General features: G+C 42.3%; 2 protein-coding genes across 7 annotated transcripts in view; one reads left to right on the top strand and one right to left on the bottom strand.

Annotated features, from left to right (window-relative positions):
- LOC138842462 (uncharacterized) overlaps positions 1-22,895 on the bottom strand; it is a 147,443-nt gene that overhangs the window by 22,288 nt on the left and 102,260 nt on the right. The window contains exons 4-5 of one of the 6 annotated variants that reach the window (XR_011377021.1): positions 20,732-20,813; positions 20,271-20,427 (exon numbers count right to left, since the gene is read on the bottom strand). The exons of 4 other annotated variants lie outside the window; for them this stretch is intronic. The gene's annotated coding sequence lies outside the window, so the exon portion shown is untranslated. Of the gene's footprint in view, positions 1-12,527; positions 12,950-20,270; positions 20,428-20,731; positions 20,814-22,895 lie in introns of those variants that run through there. One more of the 6 variants, XM_070044414.1, reaches the window with a different exon arrangement.
- Positions 11,573-22,895, top strand: part of LOC115843764 (keratin, type I cuticular Ha4-like) — a 43,061-nt gene continuing 31,738 nt past the window's right edge. The window contains 4 exon segments of the mRNA XM_030840161.3: positions 11,573-11,932; positions 13,175-13,245; positions 13,738-13,894; positions 15,109-15,149. Coding sequence (XP_030696021.2) covers positions 11,573-11,932; positions 13,175-13,245; positions 13,738-13,894; positions 15,109-15,149 — 629 coding nt within the window.

A 22,895-nucleotide genomic window follows, 5' to 3' on the forward strand; every position in this document is an offset into this window, starting at 1 on the left:
ACCTCCTAATAAACTTGATTTCCTTGGCAAAGCAGATGCCTTTCTCACTGGTATTCATTTGTCTCACCATGACCATCACTTGAGCACTTTATGAAAGGGCCACTTGAAAGCAGAGCCCTATAACAGCCTCACTCTTGGATATGAGAGCCTGGCAGGCAGATGGCTGGCCTGGCATCCTGACCCCACAGGTGAGGCAGGGAGGTAGGAGAGAGGGTAGGGCAGCTGCTGGGTTGCTCCGTCTCCCTTTGGCCATTCCTGGGTCTTCTTCCTCACCCCTCTTGACCAGGACATCTCCTAGAGCTGATTTTATCCAAATCTAAAGTGAGGAGGCATGAGCTGGGGGCTGGAAAGAGGCTCTGGAAAGCTCATCTTTTCCCAGCAGGAAGTTTTAGGTCCAGCACTGTATTATCTGGGTTACTGCTCGTTCAGGCAGCCTCAGGACCGTGCAGCAAAGGGCCCATCTGGCTTGCGTACTGTGTCCAGGACTTCCTCCTTCCTTCTGATATCCTTCCTGGGGATCGTTAGCAGCCTGGGCTACAGCTGTTCACTTCCCCTCCCCGCATCTGGGGCTCAGAGAACCCACCAACTTTTCCTTTGATACTTCCGCCTTCCTCTATTCAATCCAACCAGTGTCTGTTGGCTACCTGCTCTGTGCAGACCCTGGATGGTGGGGAGGGGAGAGGCACATAATGAAAGACACGGTCCTGGCTGCAAGTTATTTATAATTTCTTAAAAGGATGAAACTACTCCCCTAGCAGGGCTATTATAAGCCTAGTCCCTGGCACTGTGAACACTCAGGCTGGTGCTGCAGGAAATCTCAGAGCGTTGAAAGTGATATCAGTGTTCATCAAGAATGGGGCTCTTGGGCTTCCCTGGTGGCACAGTGGTTGGGAGTCCGCCTGCCGACGCAGGGGACGCGAGTTCGTGCCCCGGTCCGGGAAGATCCCACATGCCGCGGAGCGGCTGGGCCTGTGAGCCATGGCCGCTGGGCCTGGGCGTCCAGAGCCTGTGCTCTGTGGCGGGAGAGGCCGCAGCAGTGAGAGGCCCGCGTACCGCAAAAAAAAAAAAAAAAAAAAAAAAAGAATGGGTATCTTTCTTTAACTCTAATGAAGAGTTTCCAGAAAGGAGCACAGTCTTGCCAACACCCTGATTTTTAAAAATTTGAGTAAAATATATATAACATAAATTGACCATTTTATCCATTTTTAGTGTACAATTCAGTAGCATGAAGTATATTCATATTGTGGTGCAACTATCGCCTCTACCCATCTCTAGAACTTTTTCATCATCTCAAACGGAAACTCTGGACTCATTAAACAATAACTCCCCAACCCCCGCTGCCCTGAGCCCCTGGTGACCTCTATTCTATTTTCTGTCTATATGACCTCTATTCTATTTTCTGTCTATAAAGAAATGTAGGACTTCCCTGGTGGCACAGTGGTTAAGAATCCGCCTGCCAATGCAGGGGACACGGGTTCAAGCCCTGGTCCGGGAAGATCCCACATGCCGTGGAGCAACTAAGCCCACGAGTCACAACTACTGCAGCCCGTGCGCCTAGAGCCCGTGCTCCACAACAAGAGAAGCCACCGCAACGAGAAGCCCACGCTCCACAACGAAGAGTAGCCCACGCTCGCCGCAACTAGAGAAAGTCTGTGTGCAGCAACAAAGACCCAACCCAGCCAAAAAAAAAAAAAAAAAAAAAGAAATGGAATTGTATATTATTTGTCCTTTAGGGTCTGGCTTTTTTCATTGTATAACGTTTTCCAGGTTCATCCATGTTGGAGCATGTATCAGAATTTAGTTCTTTTAAAGATTTAATAATATTCCATTGTATGTATGTAATGCATTTTGTTTGTTCATTCATCATTGATGGGTATTTCGGGGCGTCTCCACCTTTTGGTTATTGTGACATGCTGCTATCAACATGGGTGTACATACATCTTCTGTTCAAATCCCTGCTTTCAATTTGTGTGTGTGCGTGTGTGTTTATGTACCTAGATGTGGAGTTACTGAATCATATGGTAATTCTATGTTTAATTTTTTGAGTAACCTCCATACTGTTTTCCACTGTGGCTGAACCACTTAACATTCCCACAAGCAATGTTCAAGGATTGCAATCTCTCCCCAATACTCATTTTCTGGTTTTTATTCTTTAAGTTGTAGGAGTTCTTTATAAATTCTGGATATGAATCCCTTATTAGGTATATGATTTGACAATATTCTCCCATTCTGTGGGTTGCCTTTTCACTCTTTTCCTTTTGTTATCTGTGCTTTTGGTGTCATCACCAAGAAATCAGTGCCAAATCCAATGTCACGAAGATTTTCTCCTATGTTTTCTTCTGAGAGTTTTATCATTTTAGCTCTGATGTTTAGGTCTATGAGTCATTTTGCAGAAAAACATCACTGAGATTTTTATAGAGATTGCATTGAATCTGTAGATTGCTTTGAGCAATATTGTTACCATAACAACATTAAATCTTCCAATCCATAAACATGGGATGTCTTTCCATTTACATACGTCTTCCTTAGTTTCTTTTGGCAATGTTTTGCAGTTTTTCAGTGTACAAGTCTTTTGCCTCCTTGGTTATGTTTATTCCTAAGTTTTTTATTCCTTTTGATGCTGTTGTAAATATAATTTTCCTTCTAATTTCTTTTTCAGATTGTTCATTCCTAGTGCACAGAAATGCAACTCCATACCTTGATTTTAACCCAGAGAGAGTAAACCCTTGATTTTAGACCTGTGTCAGACTTCTGACTTATAGAAATTTACAATAATACAGTTTTGTTTTACGCCACTAAATTTGAGGTCATTTGTGACAGCAGGAATGGGAAACTAATATAGCTCACATCTACTGAACTCAACTATGGGTTAAGCAAAATACTAGGAGCTTATCTTAATTAATCTTACTAACAATGCTGCAAATTAAATCCATTTTACAGATGAGTAAACTGAGCCTTAGAAACATGCTTGAAATCATAGTTGGTTATTAGCAATTATGGGATTTGAACCATGTTCTCTCTATAGTTATACATAAGATATCACTATAAAGTATGGAGAATATTTAAAAAATTGGAGCAGGATGATACAATGACATGCTTCAAAGTTGTCTTCTACACACAGATTCCAGCTAATTTTTGGGAAATCTCTTTAGGACTTGGTTTTCCAGTCAATTATGGGTTGCAGTCATATAGAAGTGTGTTTTTTTTGTTTGTTTCTTTAACATCTTTATTAGAGTATAATTGCTTTACAAAGTGTGTTAGTTTCTACTTTATACCAAAGTGAATCAGCTATACAAATACATATATCCCCATATCTCCTCCCTCTTGTGTCTCCCTCCAACCCTCCCTATCCTACCCCTCTCGGTGGTCACAAAGCACCAAGCTGGTCTCCCTGTGCTATGCGGCTGCTTCCCACTAGCTATCTATTTTACATTTGGTAGTATATATAAGTTCATGCCACTCCCTCACTTCGTCCCAGCTTACCCTTCCCCCTCCCTGTGTCCTCAAGTCCATTTTCTACGTCTGCGTCTTTATTCCTGTCCTGCACTTAGGTTCTTCAGAACATTTTTTTTTTTTCAGATTCCATATATATGTGTTAGCATATGGTATTTGTTTTTCTCTTTCTGACTTACTTCACTCTGTATGACAGACTCTAGGTCCATCCACCTCACTACAAATAACTCAATTTCATCTCTTTTTATGGCTGAGTAATATTCCATTGTATATATGTGCCACATCTTCTTTATCCATTCATCTGTCGATGGACACTTAGTTTGCTTCCATGTCCTGGCTATTGTAAATAGTACTGCAATGAACATTGTGGTACATGACTCTTTTTGAATTATGGTTTTCTCAGGGTATATACCCAGTAGCAGGATTGCTGGGTCATATGGTAGTTATATTTTTAGTTTTTTGAGGAACCTCTGTACTGTTCTCCATAGTGGCTATATCAACTTACATTCTCACCAACAGTGCAAGAGGGTTCCCTTTTCTCCACACCCTCTCCAGTATTTATTGTTTGTAAACTTTTTGAGGATGGCCATTCTGACTGGTGTGAGGTGATACCTCATTGTAGTTTTGATTTGCATTTCTCTAATAATTAGTGATGTTAAGCATCCTTTCATGTATTTGTTGACAATCTGTATATTTTCTTTGGAGAAATGTCTATTTAGGTCTTCTGTCCATTTTTGGATTGGGTTGTGAGTTGTTTTGGTATTGAGCTGCATGAGCTGCTTGTAAATTTTGGAGATTAATACTTTGTCAGTTGCTTTGTTTGCAAATATTTTCTCCCAATCTGAGAGTTGTCTTTTCGTCTTGTTTATGGTTTCCTTTGCTGTGCAAAAGCTTTTAAGTTTCATTAGGTTCCATTTGTTTATTTTTGTTTTTATTTCCATTTCTCTAGGAGGTGGATCAAAAAGGATCTTGCTGTGATTTATGCCATAGAGTGTTCTGCCTATGTTTTCCTCTAAGAGTTTGATAGTATCTGGCCTTACATTTAGGTCTTTAATCCATTTTGAGTTTATTTTTGTGTATGGTGTTAGGGAGTGTTCTAATTCCATTCTTTTACATGTAGCTGTCCAGTTTTCCCAGCACCACTTATTGAAGAGACTGTCTTTTCTCCAGTGTATATTCTTACCTCTTTTATCAAAAATATGGTGACCATAGGTGCATGGGTTTATCTCTGGGCTTTCCATCTTGTTCCATTGATCTATATATCTGTTTTTGTGCCAGTACCATACTGCCTTGATTACTGTAGCTTTGTAGTATAGTCTGAAGTCCAGGAGCCTGATTCCTCTAGCTCCGTTTTTCTTTCTCAAGATTGCTTTGGCTATTTAGGGTCTTTTGTGTTTCCATACAAATTGTGCATTTTTTTTTGTTCTAGTTCTGTGAAAAATTCCATTGGTAGTTTTATAAGGATTGCATTGAATCTGTTGATTGCTTTGAGTAGTATGGTCATTTTCACAATGTTGATTCCTCCAATCCAAGAACATGGTATATCTCTCCGTCAGTTTGTATCATCTTTAATTTCTTTCATCAGTGTCTTATAGTTTTTCTGCATACAGGTCTTTTGTCTCCTTAGGTAGGTTTATTCCTAGGTATTTTATTCTTTTTGGTGCAGTGGTAAATGGGAGTGTTTCCTTAATTTCTCTTTCAGATTTTTCATCATTAGTGTATAGGATTGCAAGAGATTTCTGTGCATTAATTTTGGATCCTGCTACTCTACCAAATTGATTGATTAGCTCTAGTAGTTTTCTGGTAGCATCTTTAGGATTCTTTATGTATAGTATCATGTCATCTGCAAACAGTGACAGCTTTACTTCTTCTTTTCTGATTTGGATTCCTTTTACTTCTTTTTCTTCTCTGATTGCTGTGGCTAAAACGTCCAAAACTATGTTGAATAATAGTGGCGAGAGTGGACAACCTTGTCTTGTTCCTGATCTTAGAGGAAATGGCTTCAGTTTTTCACCATTGAGAATGATGTTGGCTGTGGGTTTGTCATATATGGCCTTTATTATGTTGAGGTAAGCTCCCTCTATGTCTACTTTCTGGAGTTTTTTAATCATAAATGGTGTTTAATTTTGTCCAAAGCTTTTTCTGCATTTATTGAGATTATCATATGTTTTTTGTCCTTCAATTTGTTAATATGGTTTATCATATTGATTGATTTGCATATATTGAAGAATCCTTTCAGTCCTGTGATAAACCCCACTTGATCATGCTGTAGGATCCTTTTAATGTGCTGTTGGATTCTGTTTGCTAGTATTTTGTTGAGGAATTTTGCATCTATGTTCATCAGTGATATTGGCCTGTAGTTTCCTTTTTTTCTGACATCTTTGGTTTTGGTATCAGGGTGATGGTGGCCTCATTGAATGAGTTTGGGAGTGTTCCTCTCTCTGCTATATTTTGGAAGAGTTTGAGAAGGATAGGTGTTAGCTCTTCTCTAAATGTTTGATAGAATTTGCCTGTGAATCCATCTGGTTCTGGGCTTTTGTTTTTTGGAAGATTTTTAATCACAGTTTCAATTTCAGTGTTTGTGATTGGTCTGTTTATATTTTCTATTTCTTCCTGGTTCAGTTTTGGAAGGTTGTGCTTTCCTTGAATTTGTCCATTTCCTTCAGGTTGTCCATTTTATTGGCATATAGTTGCTTGTAGTAATCTCTCATGATCCTTTGTATTTCTGCAGTGTCAGTTGTTACTTCTTTTTCATTTTTAATTCTGTTGATTTGTCTATTTTGAGTGAAGTCAAAGTGAAGAGTGAAGTCTGTTTTGTCTGATATGAGAATTGCTACTCCAGCTTCCTTTTGATTTCCATTTGCATGGAATATCTTTTTTCATCTCCTCACTTTCAGTATGGACATTTTAATAATATTAATTCTTCTAGTCTATGAAAACAGTATATCTTTCCATTTATTTGTGTCATCTTCAGTTTCTTTCATCAATGTCTTATAGTTTTCAGAGTGCAGGTCTTTCACCACTTTGATTAGATTTATTGCTACATATTTTATTCTTTTTGATGTAACTGTAAATGGGATTGTTTTCTTAATTTCTCTTTCCAATTGATCATTATTAGTGTATAGAAACATTATAGATTTTTAAAAAACATCTTTATTGAAGTATAATTGCTTTACAATGGTGTGTTAGTTTCTGCTTTATAACAAAGTGAATCAGCTATACATACACATACGTGCCCATATCTCCTCCCTCTTGCATCTCCCTCCCTCCCACCCTCCCCATCCCACCCCTCCAGGCAGTCACAAAGCACCGAGCTGATCTCTGTGTATTAAATTTGTATTCTGCAACTTTACTGAATTCATTTATTCTAAATTTTTTTGGTGTCATCTATAGGGTTTTCTATATATAGTATCATGTCTAATGCAAACCATGACAGTTTTCTTTCTTTCTTTCTAAGTTGAATTTGTTTTCTTTTCTTTTTGTCTTGTCTGATTGCTGTGACTAAGACTTCCAATAATATGTTGAATAAAAGTGGCAAGAGTACGCATCCTTGTCTTGTTTCTGATCTTAGGGGAAATGTTTTCAGCTTTTCACCATTGAGTACGAGGTTAACTGTGGGTTTGTCATATATGGACTTTATTCTGTTGAGATATTTTCCCTCTATGCCCGCTTTGTTGAGAGTTTGTATCATAAATAGATGTTGAATTTTGTCAAAAGTTATTTCTGCATCTATGGAGATGATATATGATTTTTATTCTCCCCTTTGTTAATGTGGTGTAACACATCGGTTGATTTGTGGATATTGAAACATCCCTGCATCCCTGGGATAAATCCCACTTAATTATGGTGCATGGTCATTTTAATGTATTGTTAAATTAGGTCTGCTAATATTTTGTTGAGGATTTTTTTTTTTTTTGAGGATTTTTGTTGAGGATTTTTGCATCTATGATCATCAAGGTTATTGGCCTGTGATTAAATTTTTTTGTAGTGCCTTTGTCTGGTTTTGGTATCAGGGTAATTCTGGCCTAGTAGAATGAGTTTAGAAGCATTCCTTCCTCTTCAATATTTTGGAATAGTTTCAGAAGCAGGTACTAAGTTTCTTTAAATGCTTGGTAGAATTGACCTGTGAAGACTTTTGGTCTTGGACTTCTGTTTGTTGGGTGTTTTTTTTTTTTCTGATTTGATTTCATGACTAGTAATTGGTCTATTCAGATTTTCTTTTTCTTCCTGAGTCAGTCTTAGGAGACTTTACATTTGTAGGAATTTATCCATTTCTTCTAGGTTGTCCAATTTGTTGGTGTATAATTTTTCATTGTAAACTCTTATGATAATTTGGTGTTTGGTGTTGGTTGTAACTTTTCCTCTTTCATTTCTGATTTTTTTGGGCCCTCTCCTTTTTCTTTCTTTGTTTGGTTAAAGGTTTATAGAATTGTTTATCTTTTCAAAGAACCAGCTTTTAGTTTCACTGATATTTTCTATTGTTTCTTTAGCCTCTATTTCACTTATTTTCACTCTGATCTTTATTATTCTCTTCCTTCTACTACCTCTGGACTTTGTTCTTTTTCTAGTTCCTTTAGGCATAAAGTTAGGTTGTTTATTTGAGATTTTTCCTATTTCCTGTGGCAGGTCTGTATTGCTATACATTTCCCTCTTAGAACTGCATTTGCTGTGTCCCATAGAGTTTGGATTGTTGTGTTTCCATTTTCATTTTTCTCAAGGTACTTTATGATTTCTTCAATAACACATTGGTTGCTTAGTAGCATGGTGTTTAGACTCCATGTATTTGTGTTTTTTTCCAGTGTTGCTCTTGTAGTTGATTTGTAGTCTCATATCATTACGGTCAGAAAAGGTGCTTGATATGATTTCAATCTCCTTAAATTTACTGAGACTGGTTTTGTTGCCTAACATGTAATCTATCCTGGAAAATGCTCCATGTGCACTTGAAAAGAATATGAATCTGCTGTTTTGGGGTGGAAAGTCCTGTATATAGCTATTAAGTCTATCTGATCTTATGTATCATTTAATGCCAATATTTCCTTATTGATTTTTTCTTTTTCTTTTCTTTTCTTTCTTTTTTTTTTTTTTTTTTTTTGTTGCACTGCATGGCATGTGGGATCTTAGTTCCCTGACCAGAGATTAAACCCTTGTCCCCTGCAGTGGGAGCATGGAGTCTTTACAACTGGACTGACAGGGTTAGGATTCCCTCTAGTGTATTTTTCATTTCTGTTATTGTATTCTCCAGCTCTGATTGGTTCTTTTTCATATTTTTCATCCCTTTGTTGATGTTATCACCGTGTTCCTCCATTCTTCTGAGTTTGCTGAATGTCTTTATGGCCATTACTTTGAACTCCTTATCTGGAAGATTGATTATTGCCATTTCATTTATTTATTTTTCTAAGGGACATATTCCTTTCTTTCACTTGGAACATATTCTTTATCTCCTCACTTTACTTAACTCTCTGTGTTTGTTTCTACACATGAGGTAGACCATCTATGTCTCCCTGTCTTGAAGGAGTGGCTTTGTGTAGAAGGTGTTTCGTGGGGCCCAGCAGTGGGGTCCCAGTTGGTTACCAGAGGCAGGTGCTCCAGGGCTGTGTAATCTGTGTGTGTCTGTGGCTGGGTCACTATTGCTGTAGGCACACTAGTGTGGGGGCTTGTCACCAGTGCAGCTGGCTGTAAGACCCAGCTGCAATAGTTGCAGGCAGTCTGATGTGTGGGGCTGGGCCCTGGGCAAGAACCACTTTGGAGGGATGCTGGTGCTGGCTGAGGTTGTCTGCTTCTCCTCTATGATCATCTGTTACTCCCTGGCTCATACCATCCTTACTAAGCTTTTTCCAATTCCTCTAATGCAGAACTTCCCAACTTATTGAGGTGAATGGGCTAGAGGGAGTCATGGTACTGATGCTCTGAGTCCTCAGAATAGTTGGCCAAGGCAGTCCAGTCACTTTTCCCCAGTGAGCCACAAAAATATCATTTTCTGTTTAAGTTGTTTGTGAAAAATGGGAAATATGGCCAAATGCAATGTGCTCGCTCACTTCTGGCCCTCATGTTTGCCCCAACTCTACCCAGAACAATCTCCTTCCTCTTCACTTAGTTTCAGCTCTCAGCAATATCATCAATTCCTCAAGAAAGCCTTCCTTGACCTCTGCTAAGTCTGGTTAGATCTCCGGCTGCACGTTCTTCCAGCAGCTGGGGCTTCCCCCCATGACAGATGTATCATCCACCTGGCTGGTGTGCATTCTCCACTAGGTTGTAGGTTTGCCTCTCTTGCTCATTGTTGCATCCCCAGTGCCTAGCTCTGTGTCTGGCATATAGGACGGACTCAGTAAATGTTTGTTAAAGGAAGTGAGCTAACTCATCCTTGATGTGCAAAACAGTGCTTTCTCCTGCTCTCTGTGTTTCTGTGAATGGTAAAGTTTTCTCCTGAATTCTTATGCTTGCCAAATTTTGGTTTCATTCTTGACCCTCTCTCAGATTGCTAATTAAAAAAAAATGTTTCTTTGAAAATGGTTCTTACACCAGTTTCTTCTTTTACACTTCCCCTACAGATACCTAAACTCAATTCTTTATTACTGCGGACCCAGACTATTACAATAACCTTGCCGCTCCTCTGCTTCCAGCCTTATCTTCATTTTGCTAAAACAGATAAATGTTTGCTAAAATGTTGCCCTCCAGGGAAGTCTAAGCTCCTTAGCTTTGTCATTGAAGACCTCTGCCATATGGTCACAACCTCCGCATCCAGCTCTATTTTCCACCACTTCCCTTCACTCTCTCCCCTCCCAGTTACCTAGTCGTACTCAACCATGCCTTGGGCTTTCCTGCACCGTTCTGTGTGCACATGATTCTTCCACATGCAGTATCTGCTTTTCTCCTCTCTGCTTCTTAGAAGCCTCCCCGTCCCGGCACAAATCTATCCCTGTGAACTTCCAGTTCTGGCTGTGCTCTCTCTCCCCATTTTTTCAACTTCTCCCTTATCATCTCTTGCCTCATATTATTATACAATGCTCATTCCTTCATCCACCCAACAAATGTCCATTGGGTCCCTATTGTGTACCATGTGCCTAGAGCAGAGGATTCAAAGATGAACTAGACCATGTCTTTGCTTCTGGGAACTCAAATACACAGAGAGATATGCATATAAGTCATGCAATGTGATGCTCAAAGTGAAATGAAAGCTAAGACAGGAGGGAGAGATGACTTGTCAGAAGAAGTTAGGGAAGGAGTTCGTTCATTAATTTAAGCAGCATGGTATGATGGAAAGAACAGAGATCTGTGTTGAAATCCTGGATTCACAACACATTAACCCCTACTCTCTATGCCTCTGTTTGCCTGTCTGTAAAATGGGAATATTATCATGTACCTCGAAAGGTCATGGTGAGATGTGAATAAGATCGTGTTTGTGAAGAGTGTCTAGTACCAACTTGGGCTTGTACAGGTGCTCAACAAGTGTGAGCTCCTTCTGACCACAGCCCTGATCCTACCTTCCATATTCCTCACGGTGCCCTATACAAACCATGATCCTGGTGACTATCTGCTGTTTCGTTGATTGACATTATTATGGATATGATGACGCCTGTCATATCAGGTAACAGGGCCACTGGGAACCAGGCTATTTTAATGATCCTAGAGGGGATCTATTCTTCTTTCTGAGAACCATGAATTTGGAATTTGACCAAGGGAGTGATACATGGGCAAGGGCTATACTTTTCCATATCAGCAAGAAGAATCAGGGCTGTCAAGCCAGGAAGCGAAGAAGCCATAGCGTTCCTGGACCTACCACACCCCACAAATGAAGGCCAGGGCTTTCACGAGTCCAGCCCTTTGAAACCACACCATAAAGCTCTTACTTCACTGATGCACAGCATGGAAGAGGAGTTCTGACTTATCAAGAAGCCCAACTAAAGTCTTTTATGAGATGAGGGACTCTTCTGAGGAAACATAACACGCCAAGGGGAAAGGCTTTTGACAACCCAATGAGTAATAAAAAAGGGCTGTCTTCCACATCCATACCCTCTGCAGAGGGGCTATAAATGCTCCCAAGAGGAAGGAGACCCACAGCTCTGTGGCTTGGACAACTTGGACTCTGTCTTCCGCCGGTCACCTCACTCCCTCCATCACCATGCCTTACAGCTGCTCCCTGCCCAGCCTGAGCTGCAGCTCCAGTTGCTTCTCCCGGCCCTGCGTGCCCCGCAGCTGCCACGGCTCCACCCTGCCCGGGTCCTGCAACATCCCCGTCAACGTGGGCAACAGCGGCTGCCTCTGTGAGGGCTCCTTCAACGGCAACGAGAAGGAGACCATGCAGTTCCTGAACAGCCGGCTGGCCAACTACCAGGAGAAGGTGCGCCAGCTGGAGCGGGACAACGCAGAGCTGGAGAGCCGCATCTGGGAGCAGAGCCAGTAACAAGATCCCCTTGTGTGCCCCGACTACCAGTCCCGCTTCCGGACCATCGAGGATCTCCAGCAGAAGGTGAGGGGGTGGGCACCCCACTACCTCCAGCAGGAAGTTGTAGGGAGGGAATTCGAGATATGATTAAGAAACAATATAAGCTCTCGGTGTGATTGAAACACATGGGTTAAAGTCTTGCTTTTCCATTCTGTTTTCTTGAGGGCTGGTCTTATTCTGGTTCCAGGACTGTTAGATCTGAGTATTTGCATAGTGTTAGTCTGTGTGGAGGTAGCAGCACTTTGCATAAATAAACTGTAATTAAAAGCCGCCTCCGGGGCTTCCCTGGTGGCGCAGTGGTTGAGAGTCCGCCTGCCGATGCAGGGGACACGGGTTCGTGCCCCGGTCCGGGAAGATCCCACATGCCGCGGAGCGGCTGGGCCCGTGAGCCATGGCTGCCGAGTCTGCGCGTCCGGAGCCTGTGCTCCGCAACGGGAGAGGCCACAACAGTGAGAGGCCCGCATACCGCAAAAAAAAAAAAAAAAAAAAAAAAAGCTGCCTCCGAATGCTTCCGTGCATTTGCCAAGACTCTGGAACTATTATCCTGAGGTAAGAGAAGAGACTGAGCCCAAGAAGGAAGCTAAGAAAGTGAAATTTTTGTACGAATTGGACCAATTTCTCTCTCTCTTACCTGGGCTTTTGACTGCTCTGACCTCTTGTTGCTGTCCTCTTCTGGGTACCTAATTATCTTTTCATCGTCTTGACCTGGAGGCTTCTGGGCTTCTCATGGTGCACAGTGTCCAGTGAGGGCATAGAAGAGTTGGCTGAAATCAGAGAGTGGAAGCTACCTAGAAGAACATAGGACCAACCCATCCAGGATGGATGGGAGGGCGTGGCTCCATCCATGACTCTGCCCCCTCCAATTGCTAGTTGACATATTTATCTTCTCCACTAAATTGGAAGTTTTTTGTGGGCAGGATCTAGTGCTTACTCATTTTTGTATCTTCAGCTCCTGCTACCATGCCAGACATACAGTAGGTTTTTAAAGAGAAATGTTAGTTATTATCAGCTTCTCAGTATTGCTTATTAGGAAAGAAAAGGAAAAATTGTGTATCTATTGACACTTTTCTTGCATATGTCAGTGTTCTTTTTTCCCCCTAGTTTGATTTCTTAAATATTTATTGAGCAACTATTGCACATGGACAGCATTTAATAATCTTATATAAGATCCACTGTGATTTCTCATTCTGTTCCTTCCAAGTAAGTGAATTAGTAGGGATTGGCTAAAAATAACCAAGCTTATTCTAGAATGTTTTGGGTCTTCTAGATCCTGTGCAGCGGTCTGACAACGCCAGGCTGGTGGTGCAGACTGACAACGCCAAGCTGGCCTCAGATGACTTTAGGACCAAGTGAATGGGTAAGGGGGCTGTTGTCTTCCCTCTTTCCTCTCCTTCCCCTTAGCCTGTCCTCTGTACCAACAAACATTGACAAAGTTTTCCCTAGACGGTTTCCCTAAGATCGACAGAGCCATTGCTAACCAGAGCTCAGAGAACCCTTCTCCAGAGTCAGACTCTGCCTGCTTTTCCTTTCCAGAGGACATCTCCGAATCCCATCCAGTGTAGAAGTCGTGTTCCCCTGATGCTCCGCTATGCACAGAGTCCAATCAGGAGAATGGAGGAAGTGTTTTAATTTTGGAAATCTCACGGTTTATGTGCTTTTATCCCATTAAATCCACTGGCTCTTCATTTATTAAAAAATAATTACCAGTGCCTTTTCCTCCAGGAGCTTCGGTAGCACGTTGAAAACCTATATGAACGAGATGGCTGTAAAAACCACAAGCCCCAACTCCCAGTTGTCTGACAAACTAAACCAGGCCTGCCTCTGATGCTCCTGTATCACAGGTATGAGACAGAGGTGTCCTTGAGGCAGCTGGTGGAGGCAGATCTGAAGAGTCTGAGCAGGATCCTGGATGAGCTGACCCTGTGCAAGTCTGACCTGGAGGCCCAGGTGGAGTCCCTGAAGGAGGAGCTGATCTGCCTCAAGTAGAACCATGAGCAGGTGAAGTTCTCCAACAGGATCGAACTCGCCAAAGCCTGTTTCCAGGTGCCAAGGGGTGTGGGAGAGGCTCAACCAGCTGAGGAATCTGTTCTCCAAACAAAAAGGGATTTGTAGAGAATGAGTAATCTGTGATAGGAGACGAGGATTTTTCTGCCAGTGGCAGGAATGAGGGTGAAGGAGGTTGGCAAGCCCAGTAATGAGGAAAGGTCAACAGCCAGGCGGTGCCCACAGCCGCTTCCTCTCCCAGGCTGCAGCACACGGGCCTGCACAGATCTTTTATTCCAATTCTCCGTTTAGTAACAGGAGAAGCCAGCAGGACCACCCTGCAGAGAGGGCTGAGCTGGAAACACAACCCAACTCTCCCTTTTCTGGTCCGGAGCTCTTTCTGCTGTTCAGTGTTGCCTGGAGGAAACACTGTAAAGTGCTCACATCATTGCTAGATTAGTTGCACAATAAAGAAGACAGATATTTTGTGCAAACCTTAATGCCAGAACAATGTAAATGGTGATAGTTAATATTAATTGAGTGCTTACTGTGTGCCAAATGCTGTGCTAAGTGCTTTAGAACTTCATCTTACAGATGAAGCACTTGAGGTTTCTAGAAGCTTCTAGAAGCTTTCTAGTAAGTGGCAGACAAGAAACCCAATTCAAATCTGTCTGACATCCACCTAAGCCCAAGCAGCTAAGCTGTGTTGGGTGTGTGAAGAGATTAGCTGATAGTTACCTCCTTTATCAATAGCTAAACTAGTGAAATCAGCAAATCACCAGTTAAGTCTATTCTATCCCAGGCTGGCAGATTTTGAAGTAAACATTCTTTGTTTCCTCTTTAGCTGCGCTCTATCCTTCTTATTACGCATGGCTAAGAAGCAAACCATAGTCTATATGGTATACTAACAAGAACACTGGATTGGGTGTTTGGGCTCCGGAGTTTAAATCAAGGTCTATTGCATCTCGGCTCTGAGTCCAAATCCCTGCACCTCTTTAAGTGAGGAGTGGTATACTGAGTACAAAGGCGGAAGGAGGTCATGGACTTGAAAGCACTCTGTAAAGTGGAATGTTCAGGTTAGTCATTGAATACAGAAGCCAGTTAATGAGAGGATCAGAGAGAATCGAACTTTCGAAAGCTTAGGAATAAGCATGAGTTGAATTGCACTCTCTCAGAGGAGAGCATTAGGATCCTTTGTGATACTTTGAATTGTCCCCTTCCTCCATCAGGAAGCCAACTCCCTGCGGAGACAGCTTGGAGACCGCCTCAACGAGGAGGGCTGACATGAGAGGAGGAACCATAGGGACTGGAATGTGATGGAGAGTCTTGGGGTGAGCGATGAAAGGATTATTGTCTATGGGGAAATGTGGGGAGACATGAGGGGAAGGGATGTGGGCGCACCTAGGTGGTCTGCCCCCTTTCTCCTCCTGGATGCACGTTTTAACCTCTTGTCTCTTATAGGCACCTGCATGAGCTCCCTTTTGAGGTTAGTTTTATGTGGGTGGCTCTGAGAAGGAGTCACTCACAGGATGGATTATCAAGAGGCTCAAGGGAGGGCCTTGAGCAGAAGCAAGTTGGAAACACCCAGGACCTACACTCGGGTAAGAAGATGCAGGACATCCGCCCTGTGGGAATTGCTGTTCACTCTGGGAAGTCCTATAGCTGCTAAAACCCAGAAGTCTGGCTCCCTTGTCCTGGAGGCGGTGTTACCAGAATTCCTCTCAGGAGACTTCTTTTTTCATCCAGGTCCTTCACTATTTCTAGAAGCCCATATTGTGTGGTTTTGTGTATCAAGGTGGGATCCACTCTGAGGTCCTTGAATGCAAAACACTCTTGATGTTGAAAGAGACTCAACCCCGACCTCTTCCTCAGGCCACCATTCATTCCTCATCTGTCCGTTTCGAGGGCTGACCCCATGGCCATGCCTGGTGGGTGAGAGGGCCTTGATTACCCAACTCATGGAAGAGGAGACTGCCCACAGACCGGGTGGTCTGGCTCCAGAGCGCCCATTGCCAGCTGCACCTCCAGCCCGTGGGTCTCGTGTCTCTGAGGCCCAGCTGCTGATGTGGGTATGTGTACTTCCTTCTCAGATGTGCTCATCCGTGACCACATCTGGGCTTGTTCAACGTGCCAGACAGGGATACATAAGCATCACTACCTCCATGAAAATAAAGCCTCACTGACGGCTAATCGACCTACAATAACCCGCACACACTTAAAGCATGCAGTCTGGTAAGTGTTGCCAAGTATGTACCCTGCAGAGTTATCACCACACACACCCACCAGCCCCCCAGATTTCCTCGTGCTGCTTTATAATCCTCCCCCTGCCACACTGGCCCCTTCTCCAGTTTACAAAAGGGCAAACTGAGTTTTCTGGGCGTCTGGAGCAAGAATACACACTGCCTGGCTCTTGCCTTTCTCCTACACATTGTGGCGCATAAGGCCAGCGAGGTGGCCCATGGCAGTAGTGTGGGGCTTCCAATGCTTGATAAGAGAGGAGCCGACATCTAGTTACTACTTGTGGGAGGCAGTCAGCCTTGGGAGCAGGCTGTGGACATGCCAGGCATGCCGCCGCCGCTGCTCGAAGGGACCGTCCCTACTTGTTCCCCTCCTTGTTCTGTTCCATGGGAGATAAACCACCAGGGCCCAGGGATCAGAAAGAATGGGAACTGAGACGAGAAGCTGTCTCCCCCCTGCACACGCAGGTTATTCTGCATGATTCTGGGCTTATGGGTTTCCTCCCAGGGAAGTTAACCTTGAGCCGAGACAGTCTCTAGATGATGTAAACCACCGTCTGGCAATCTTCCCTTTTCTAGTCTATATAATCTGCAACTGTAGCGCAATAAAATTTGCCCTGCCAACCATCAGCTGTCTTGGTCCTTCTGACCCCATTCGTCGGTGCTACTTCTGACCCTGGGCGGTGAGATCCTCTTTCTCCGGCTGGTCCGTGGCAACTACTTACTGTGTTCTTTAAACCAAGGAGGGCAGTTTAAATTATGGCCATTCCGTAGATGGGGATCCGAGAGTAGATGCTTTAAGGAAACTTGGTCAAAACCTGCAGGTCAGTGGTGGAAGCAGGTTCTCCCCGTCCCCACCCCCCACCCCCAAATCTAGCTCTTCTCCCCTGTCCCAGCTTGGATTCGGTGTGGATGGCTTCACCTCCATCCATCCAACGGCGCTTTGACATTCTCTCTCCATTCATGCGGGAGCTGATACCATGGCTTTTCCTAGACGGACACTCACCTGTTCCACTGTACCAGGCCTCCCAGGTATGTGCATTTAAAGTCCCCCTGGAACCTGAGTCTTCCTTTCCTTGCAACAGAATGCCAGCTAACACCTTGGAGATGGTGGAGAGATTCTGGAGTTTGGAGATGGATAAAGTGGGGAAGAAGCTTCTTCCAGGCCAGGTATGTGCCTGTGGTCAGCCCAGAAGGTCATTTTCCTCTAGAATCCTTGGTGTAGCTGGAGGAGAGGCAGCAGGGTCGCTTCTTCTCCCTGTCCTGCCTTCTATTCCCTTTATCTTAAAACACACCAAAGGGGATGCTGTGGGACAGGCAACTTTTTAAAAAGCAACAGGATTCCTTTTCCAAATAAAAACGTAAAAGGAACAGAGTATATAAAAGGGCAATGGTTTACTAGTATATCTTTAATTTTAAGACATATTTACATTACTTAGAAATTCAACCAATGAGAGCAATAAGATCGTTTGGATTCATTTGTTTGCTCAATGAATCTTTATTAAGCACTTACTCTGGGCCTGTTCTTGTTCTCAGCACCAGGGGTGCCTCAATGGAGAAGACAGGCAAGATCGGGCTCACCCAGAGCTCACAGAGCAGTGGAAGAGACAGGCAGTAAATAGGAGGGACTGAATAAACCAATACAGCAGGAAGAGGATTTTAAACAGTGGTAAGCACTGAGAAGAAAGGAAAGTATGGTTGTTGATAGGGGTCTGGGCAATAGTCTTTACCATGGTCAGGTCTGGTCTTTCCAGGAGGTGGCATTTGATCTGAGACTGGAAAATGAGAAGAAACAGACCAGAGGGAAGGAGCATTCCAGACAGAGGGAACAGCGCATCAAGGGAGGGAACGAGCTTGGTGTCTTTGAAGGAGGAAGGAAGGCCAGTGATGGAGTGACAAGCCAGGGAGGGGCCATAGGACCCGGGGCTGGCAGTGGTCTCCCTGCTCTGGGGAGCATCTGATTGTTTTTTTTGTGTGTGTTTTTTTTTTTTTTGCGGTACACGGGCCTCTCACTGCTGTGGCCTCTCCCGCTGCGGAGCACAGGCTCCGGACGCGCAGGCTCAGTGGCCATGGCTCACGGACCCAGCCGCTCCGCGGCACGTGGGATCCTCCCGGACCGGGGCACGAACCCGTGTCCCCCGCGTCGGCAGGCAGACTCTCAACCACTGCGCCACCAGGGAAGCCCGAGAAGTTTTTATGATTGTTGCTAATACTAAAATGAGCCTTTATCACTTTTATAGGACAATGGAAGAATCTAAGTCGAGTGTGAAAGGTAAAAAAAATTCTTGCATTGTTTGAATCTACTTTTTTAAAAGAAATCAGCACATTTATCCATTCTGCAGTACTCATAACCCCTCGTGTACTCCTGAATGTTCTGTGTTCAATTTTCATTTTCTTCCCAAATTGCCAGGAATATTGAATTGACAAATTACATAAGACAGAACAAAGTGAGCTCTCAACATTGTCCTAAAGGATATATATAAAAGCTCTTTGCAAGCAGTAAAGTAGATAAAAATGATCATTAATATTATTATATCTCTATCAAGTTATGGGATCTGTTGACCAAACCCCTAGAAAATTAAGAGGAAATGATTTCACGTAATTCCCCAAACTATATTCTGTTGAACACTAGTGTCCCATGAGATTTTAATTGTGTATTATAGAAGATGTGTTCTACGGCCCGATACGGCTGGGAATACTGTGTACTATTATCCTCTTTGTGAAAAATCAGGCTGTATTTCAGTATTAAAGATGGAACAAATACTGCTGCAGGGAAGAAAAGGAAAAAGAACGAGAGAGAAACCACAGCAAAAATTCTACTTTGTTTAACCCAGTGTTCCCAAATACCTTTGACCTGGGAACCCTATTTTCTCAGATTACCTTGAACATCTCACAGAAAAGTTCTAAGAAACCACATTTTGGGACAGGTGGTACTTTCTGATTTGTTTATGATAAAAATGTCCTAAGGCGTTAGAGGTTCAGGGACTCAGAGTCCAAGCAACCATCACAGAACAGCTGGTCTCATTGCCATCCCTCTGCAAGATCCCAACAGATGGTCCTTCAGCCTCTCTCTGGCCATGTCCAGGGATGGGGAACACATTACTGGAGGGGGTGGTCCAATCTACTATTGGAGAGGTTTGACTTTAACAAAGTTCTCCCTGGATCTCTATTAATGGTTTCAAGTCTTCCCTTTGGTCTAGAATCGGTTTATTGATGTATCAACAAAGCACTTATTCAAATAAATCACATCTTTGAAAACTGAGACCATGATAAACATTCCTGGCTTCTCACCCATCCTTCATGAGGCATGCTTTCTAGATCTTAAAGTGAGGTCCCCAGAACGGCATTTAGTGCTCTATAAGCTCATAGGATCTGTGGTGCAAGTGTTCAAAGCCCATATAAGCAGAAAGGCCCCCTCCAGCACTTGTGGTCAGAGACTAGATTCTGTATCAGGAACACCTAGGATGAAGGTCCTGACTGCTAGAAGGTGACACTGTTCAGACACCGTCATTTCCTGGAGGGTAGGAGGAAAAATCTTCCTGGTAAGATCCCTTTTCACTCCAGCAGAGCCCACCATATGGCTTAGTGATCATTTTGGAAGGCACAGAGAGCCTTTGGGTACTGAGAACAGGGAACTGAAAAGGAGTACAGTTCAGATGGTGGGGAGAGCGTGGCAGTGACCTGTTTGTTCCTCTTTTTTTTTTTCATCTGCAGCTCCAAAGATCAAGGTCATCATACAGGAGAGCATCAATGGAAGAATAATTCTTTCTCAAGTGAATGAGATCTAAAAGTACACGTGAGGCCAATAAAAGTTCCTGCCTATTGTAAAAACTATTCTCCCCCAATGGAAAGTCCTTGCCCAGACACAAATGGGTGAATTCTAAGAGGTACCCTTGGAGTTATCAAACTTAGAATCTTTTTTTTTTCTCTGTAACAATCTCACCAGATGTTCCAAAATGATCTTAATATACGGCTGCACTTTTTCAATCAGAGCATGAGTTCATGAGCTTAAAGCTCTACCTTCCGAATACAATCGTCAGATTCCCATTATTTTGCATCTGTTTTGTAGCCAGTAAAACTCCACATGAGCTGAATCATGTCTTTTATTTTATATTGTAAGGCAAGACAAGACCTCAAGGTCTCATCTTGACGGATTCTCAGAGCATTCATGGTCCACAAAAGAGCCAGAGGGAAGTTAATGCTTTGAATGTGTTTGCAGCAACCAAACACTGGGCGGAATTGTCACCTGCAGCCATGCAACCTAGGGACAAGATGTGGTTCGTAAAGTTCTCCAGATCTCCAGACTTCTGCCTGCAGGAAAGGCGGGGTGGAGACAGAGAAAGGGACACCCAGAAAGGCCTTACTGAGAATGCGAGATGACCAAAAGCTATTCTATCTCACAGATAGATAGATAAATAAATAAATAAATAACCTTCAGGGCCTAAAAGAAAGTTAAAGCTAGAAAACGAAATTCAGGAAAAGAAAGATCCTCCTTACAGATAGATACTAAGACCCTAAGAGGGGGAGCAACTCATCTAAGATCTGAACTGCAAACGTTAGGATCCATCGTATTATGTTGAGGTATAGTAGGGACTAAAACACAGAGACTATGCACCTCTGTCCTCTGAAGAAGATGTCTTTTTCTCAGATTGTAGCCATGCAAGCCGTTGTTCCAAGGCTGGTACAGAGAAGTAATGCTGGAGGAAAGGAAGACAGAAATCCACATATTCACTAAGACATCATCAGAATGTTGTACATGGAATGACAGGATATTAACAAGTTAATGGCCCATAGGCACAGGCTAGTCAAACTCTCCCACTTTACTAATAAACTGAGGCCCAGAACAATAAAGGCATTGACCCAAACAGTCACTGGATTATCACATCTGGGTCTAGATATGGGACTCTTGACTCTATTTCCAGTTGTTAACCTAAAAGTGGTGTCATTTAGTTCCATGGTCATCTAACACATTGGCAATGCCTCAGATATTTTTTCCCTCTATGTTTGAATACTCTCTTGGAAAGGATTGCTTTTGATATTTTCTGAACTGGCCATGTGTTAAAACTGGATCAGCCTTCCCTTTAAGGGAATAATTAGTGTTTCTGATTCTCAGTGCATAAAGAATAGAAAACCAACCCCTAACAATCTGAAATTAGGCAAAAGGAACCCATGTTAATCACATCATTGCAAAAATGTATTACTGGTTTAAGTGAAATACATTAATTCTCTGGGGTAAAATTATATATTTATCTTTACTGTGTGATCACTTCCAAGAATTTCAAAAATAACCAATTTATAACATCTTCAATGAGTTTTCTTTGTGCAGTACTTCTCTGTGCAAACTTTTGATGATTTGAGGGGCAAGAAGAGATACATATTAGAACGTTATTAGTTCTCTTTTTCTATTTCATTCTACTAGGAGAACATCTTTATGTTAACAGGGTACTTCAGTCTCAAAGCAGATCTTAAAATTAATATTTTTCTCTACTTTAGCATCAATTCATTCTGCTATTTTAGACATTATTATCTCTTTCTTAAAATCTAGAAATTAGACATAAAATATACATATTTTCTCAAGGTGAAATTTGAGCACTACTAGCAAAATCTTTTGAAGAATATTCAAAAAACAACAAGTTGAAGGGAAAGTTATAATACTAGACCCAGAAAATAATCACTAACCTTCCATTTACTATCATAATTTATATAGGATTGGTAATCATAAATCAAAACATAATAATTTTTCATTCAAGGAGCTAAGCAGAATCTAACACACCATTGTAAAGCAATTATACACCAATACAGATGTTAAAAAATATAATAAAATATTCTTAAAGTATTAATTTTCTCTGTACCAATTAAGGTGATCAACTCATCCCAGCTTGCACAGGAAACCCCTCAGTCCCAGGCAAACTGGAGTGGTTGGTCACCCTATTGATAAAGAATTGCTCTTGTCTTAGTCCGTTCAAGCTGCTACAATAGAATACCACAGACTGAGTGGTTTATAAAAACAACAGAAATTTATTCCTCACAGTTCTGAAGGCTGGGATGTCCAAGACCAAGGCACCAGTACAGTTGCATTCTGGTGAAGACCTGCTTCCTGGTACATAGCCTGTATCTTTGCATGATGGAAGGGGCTTGGGAACGCTGTGGGGTCTCTTTTGTAAGAGCATTAATCCCATTCATAAAGGCTCCACCCCCGTGACCTAAGCCCCTCCCAAAGACCTCACCTCCTACAACCATCACCTTTAGGGGTTAAGATTTCAACATATACATTTTTCAGACAAGTAGAGAGAAATTAAACCATTTTCCTGAATAAAGAGACAACTGCATGAGTTTAGGCTCTAGGCTATATAGAATAAACTCTCTCCCACATCTAAATAAGTCCAAAAATATTTCAAAATACCCATTACAACCTGATTAGTGCCTGTAGGTTCAGGCGAGTTGCCAACTAAAGAAGTTTTCATTTGTATTTGGTTTTGACCCCCACACACCCGACCCACATAAAGGAGTTGGTAACAAATTCTATTGTTTCCATTACAGAAACACTTTAAGTAAATAATAGCTATTCCATTACCCCAAATCCAATTAAAGAAATACTTCGCTAATGCAGAGAGGTATCAAGTATTATTTTGGAATATTTATGTCAACATATTTTCCAATAGTACCATAATAACATGGTTGAATGGATAGATCCATTTAATATTTTTCAATCCAGTCAAATGCATGCCTTTACTAAAAGTTCATTTTTCCATTAATACTCTTATACACCTACCCTGTTA

Source organism: Globicephala melas, chromosome 20 (assembly GCF_963455315.2).
Source record: "Globicephala melas chromosome 20, mGloMel1.2, whole genome shotgun sequence".
Taxonomy (NCBI): Eukaryota; Metazoa; Chordata; class Mammalia; order Artiodactyla; family Delphinidae; genus Globicephala; species Globicephala melas.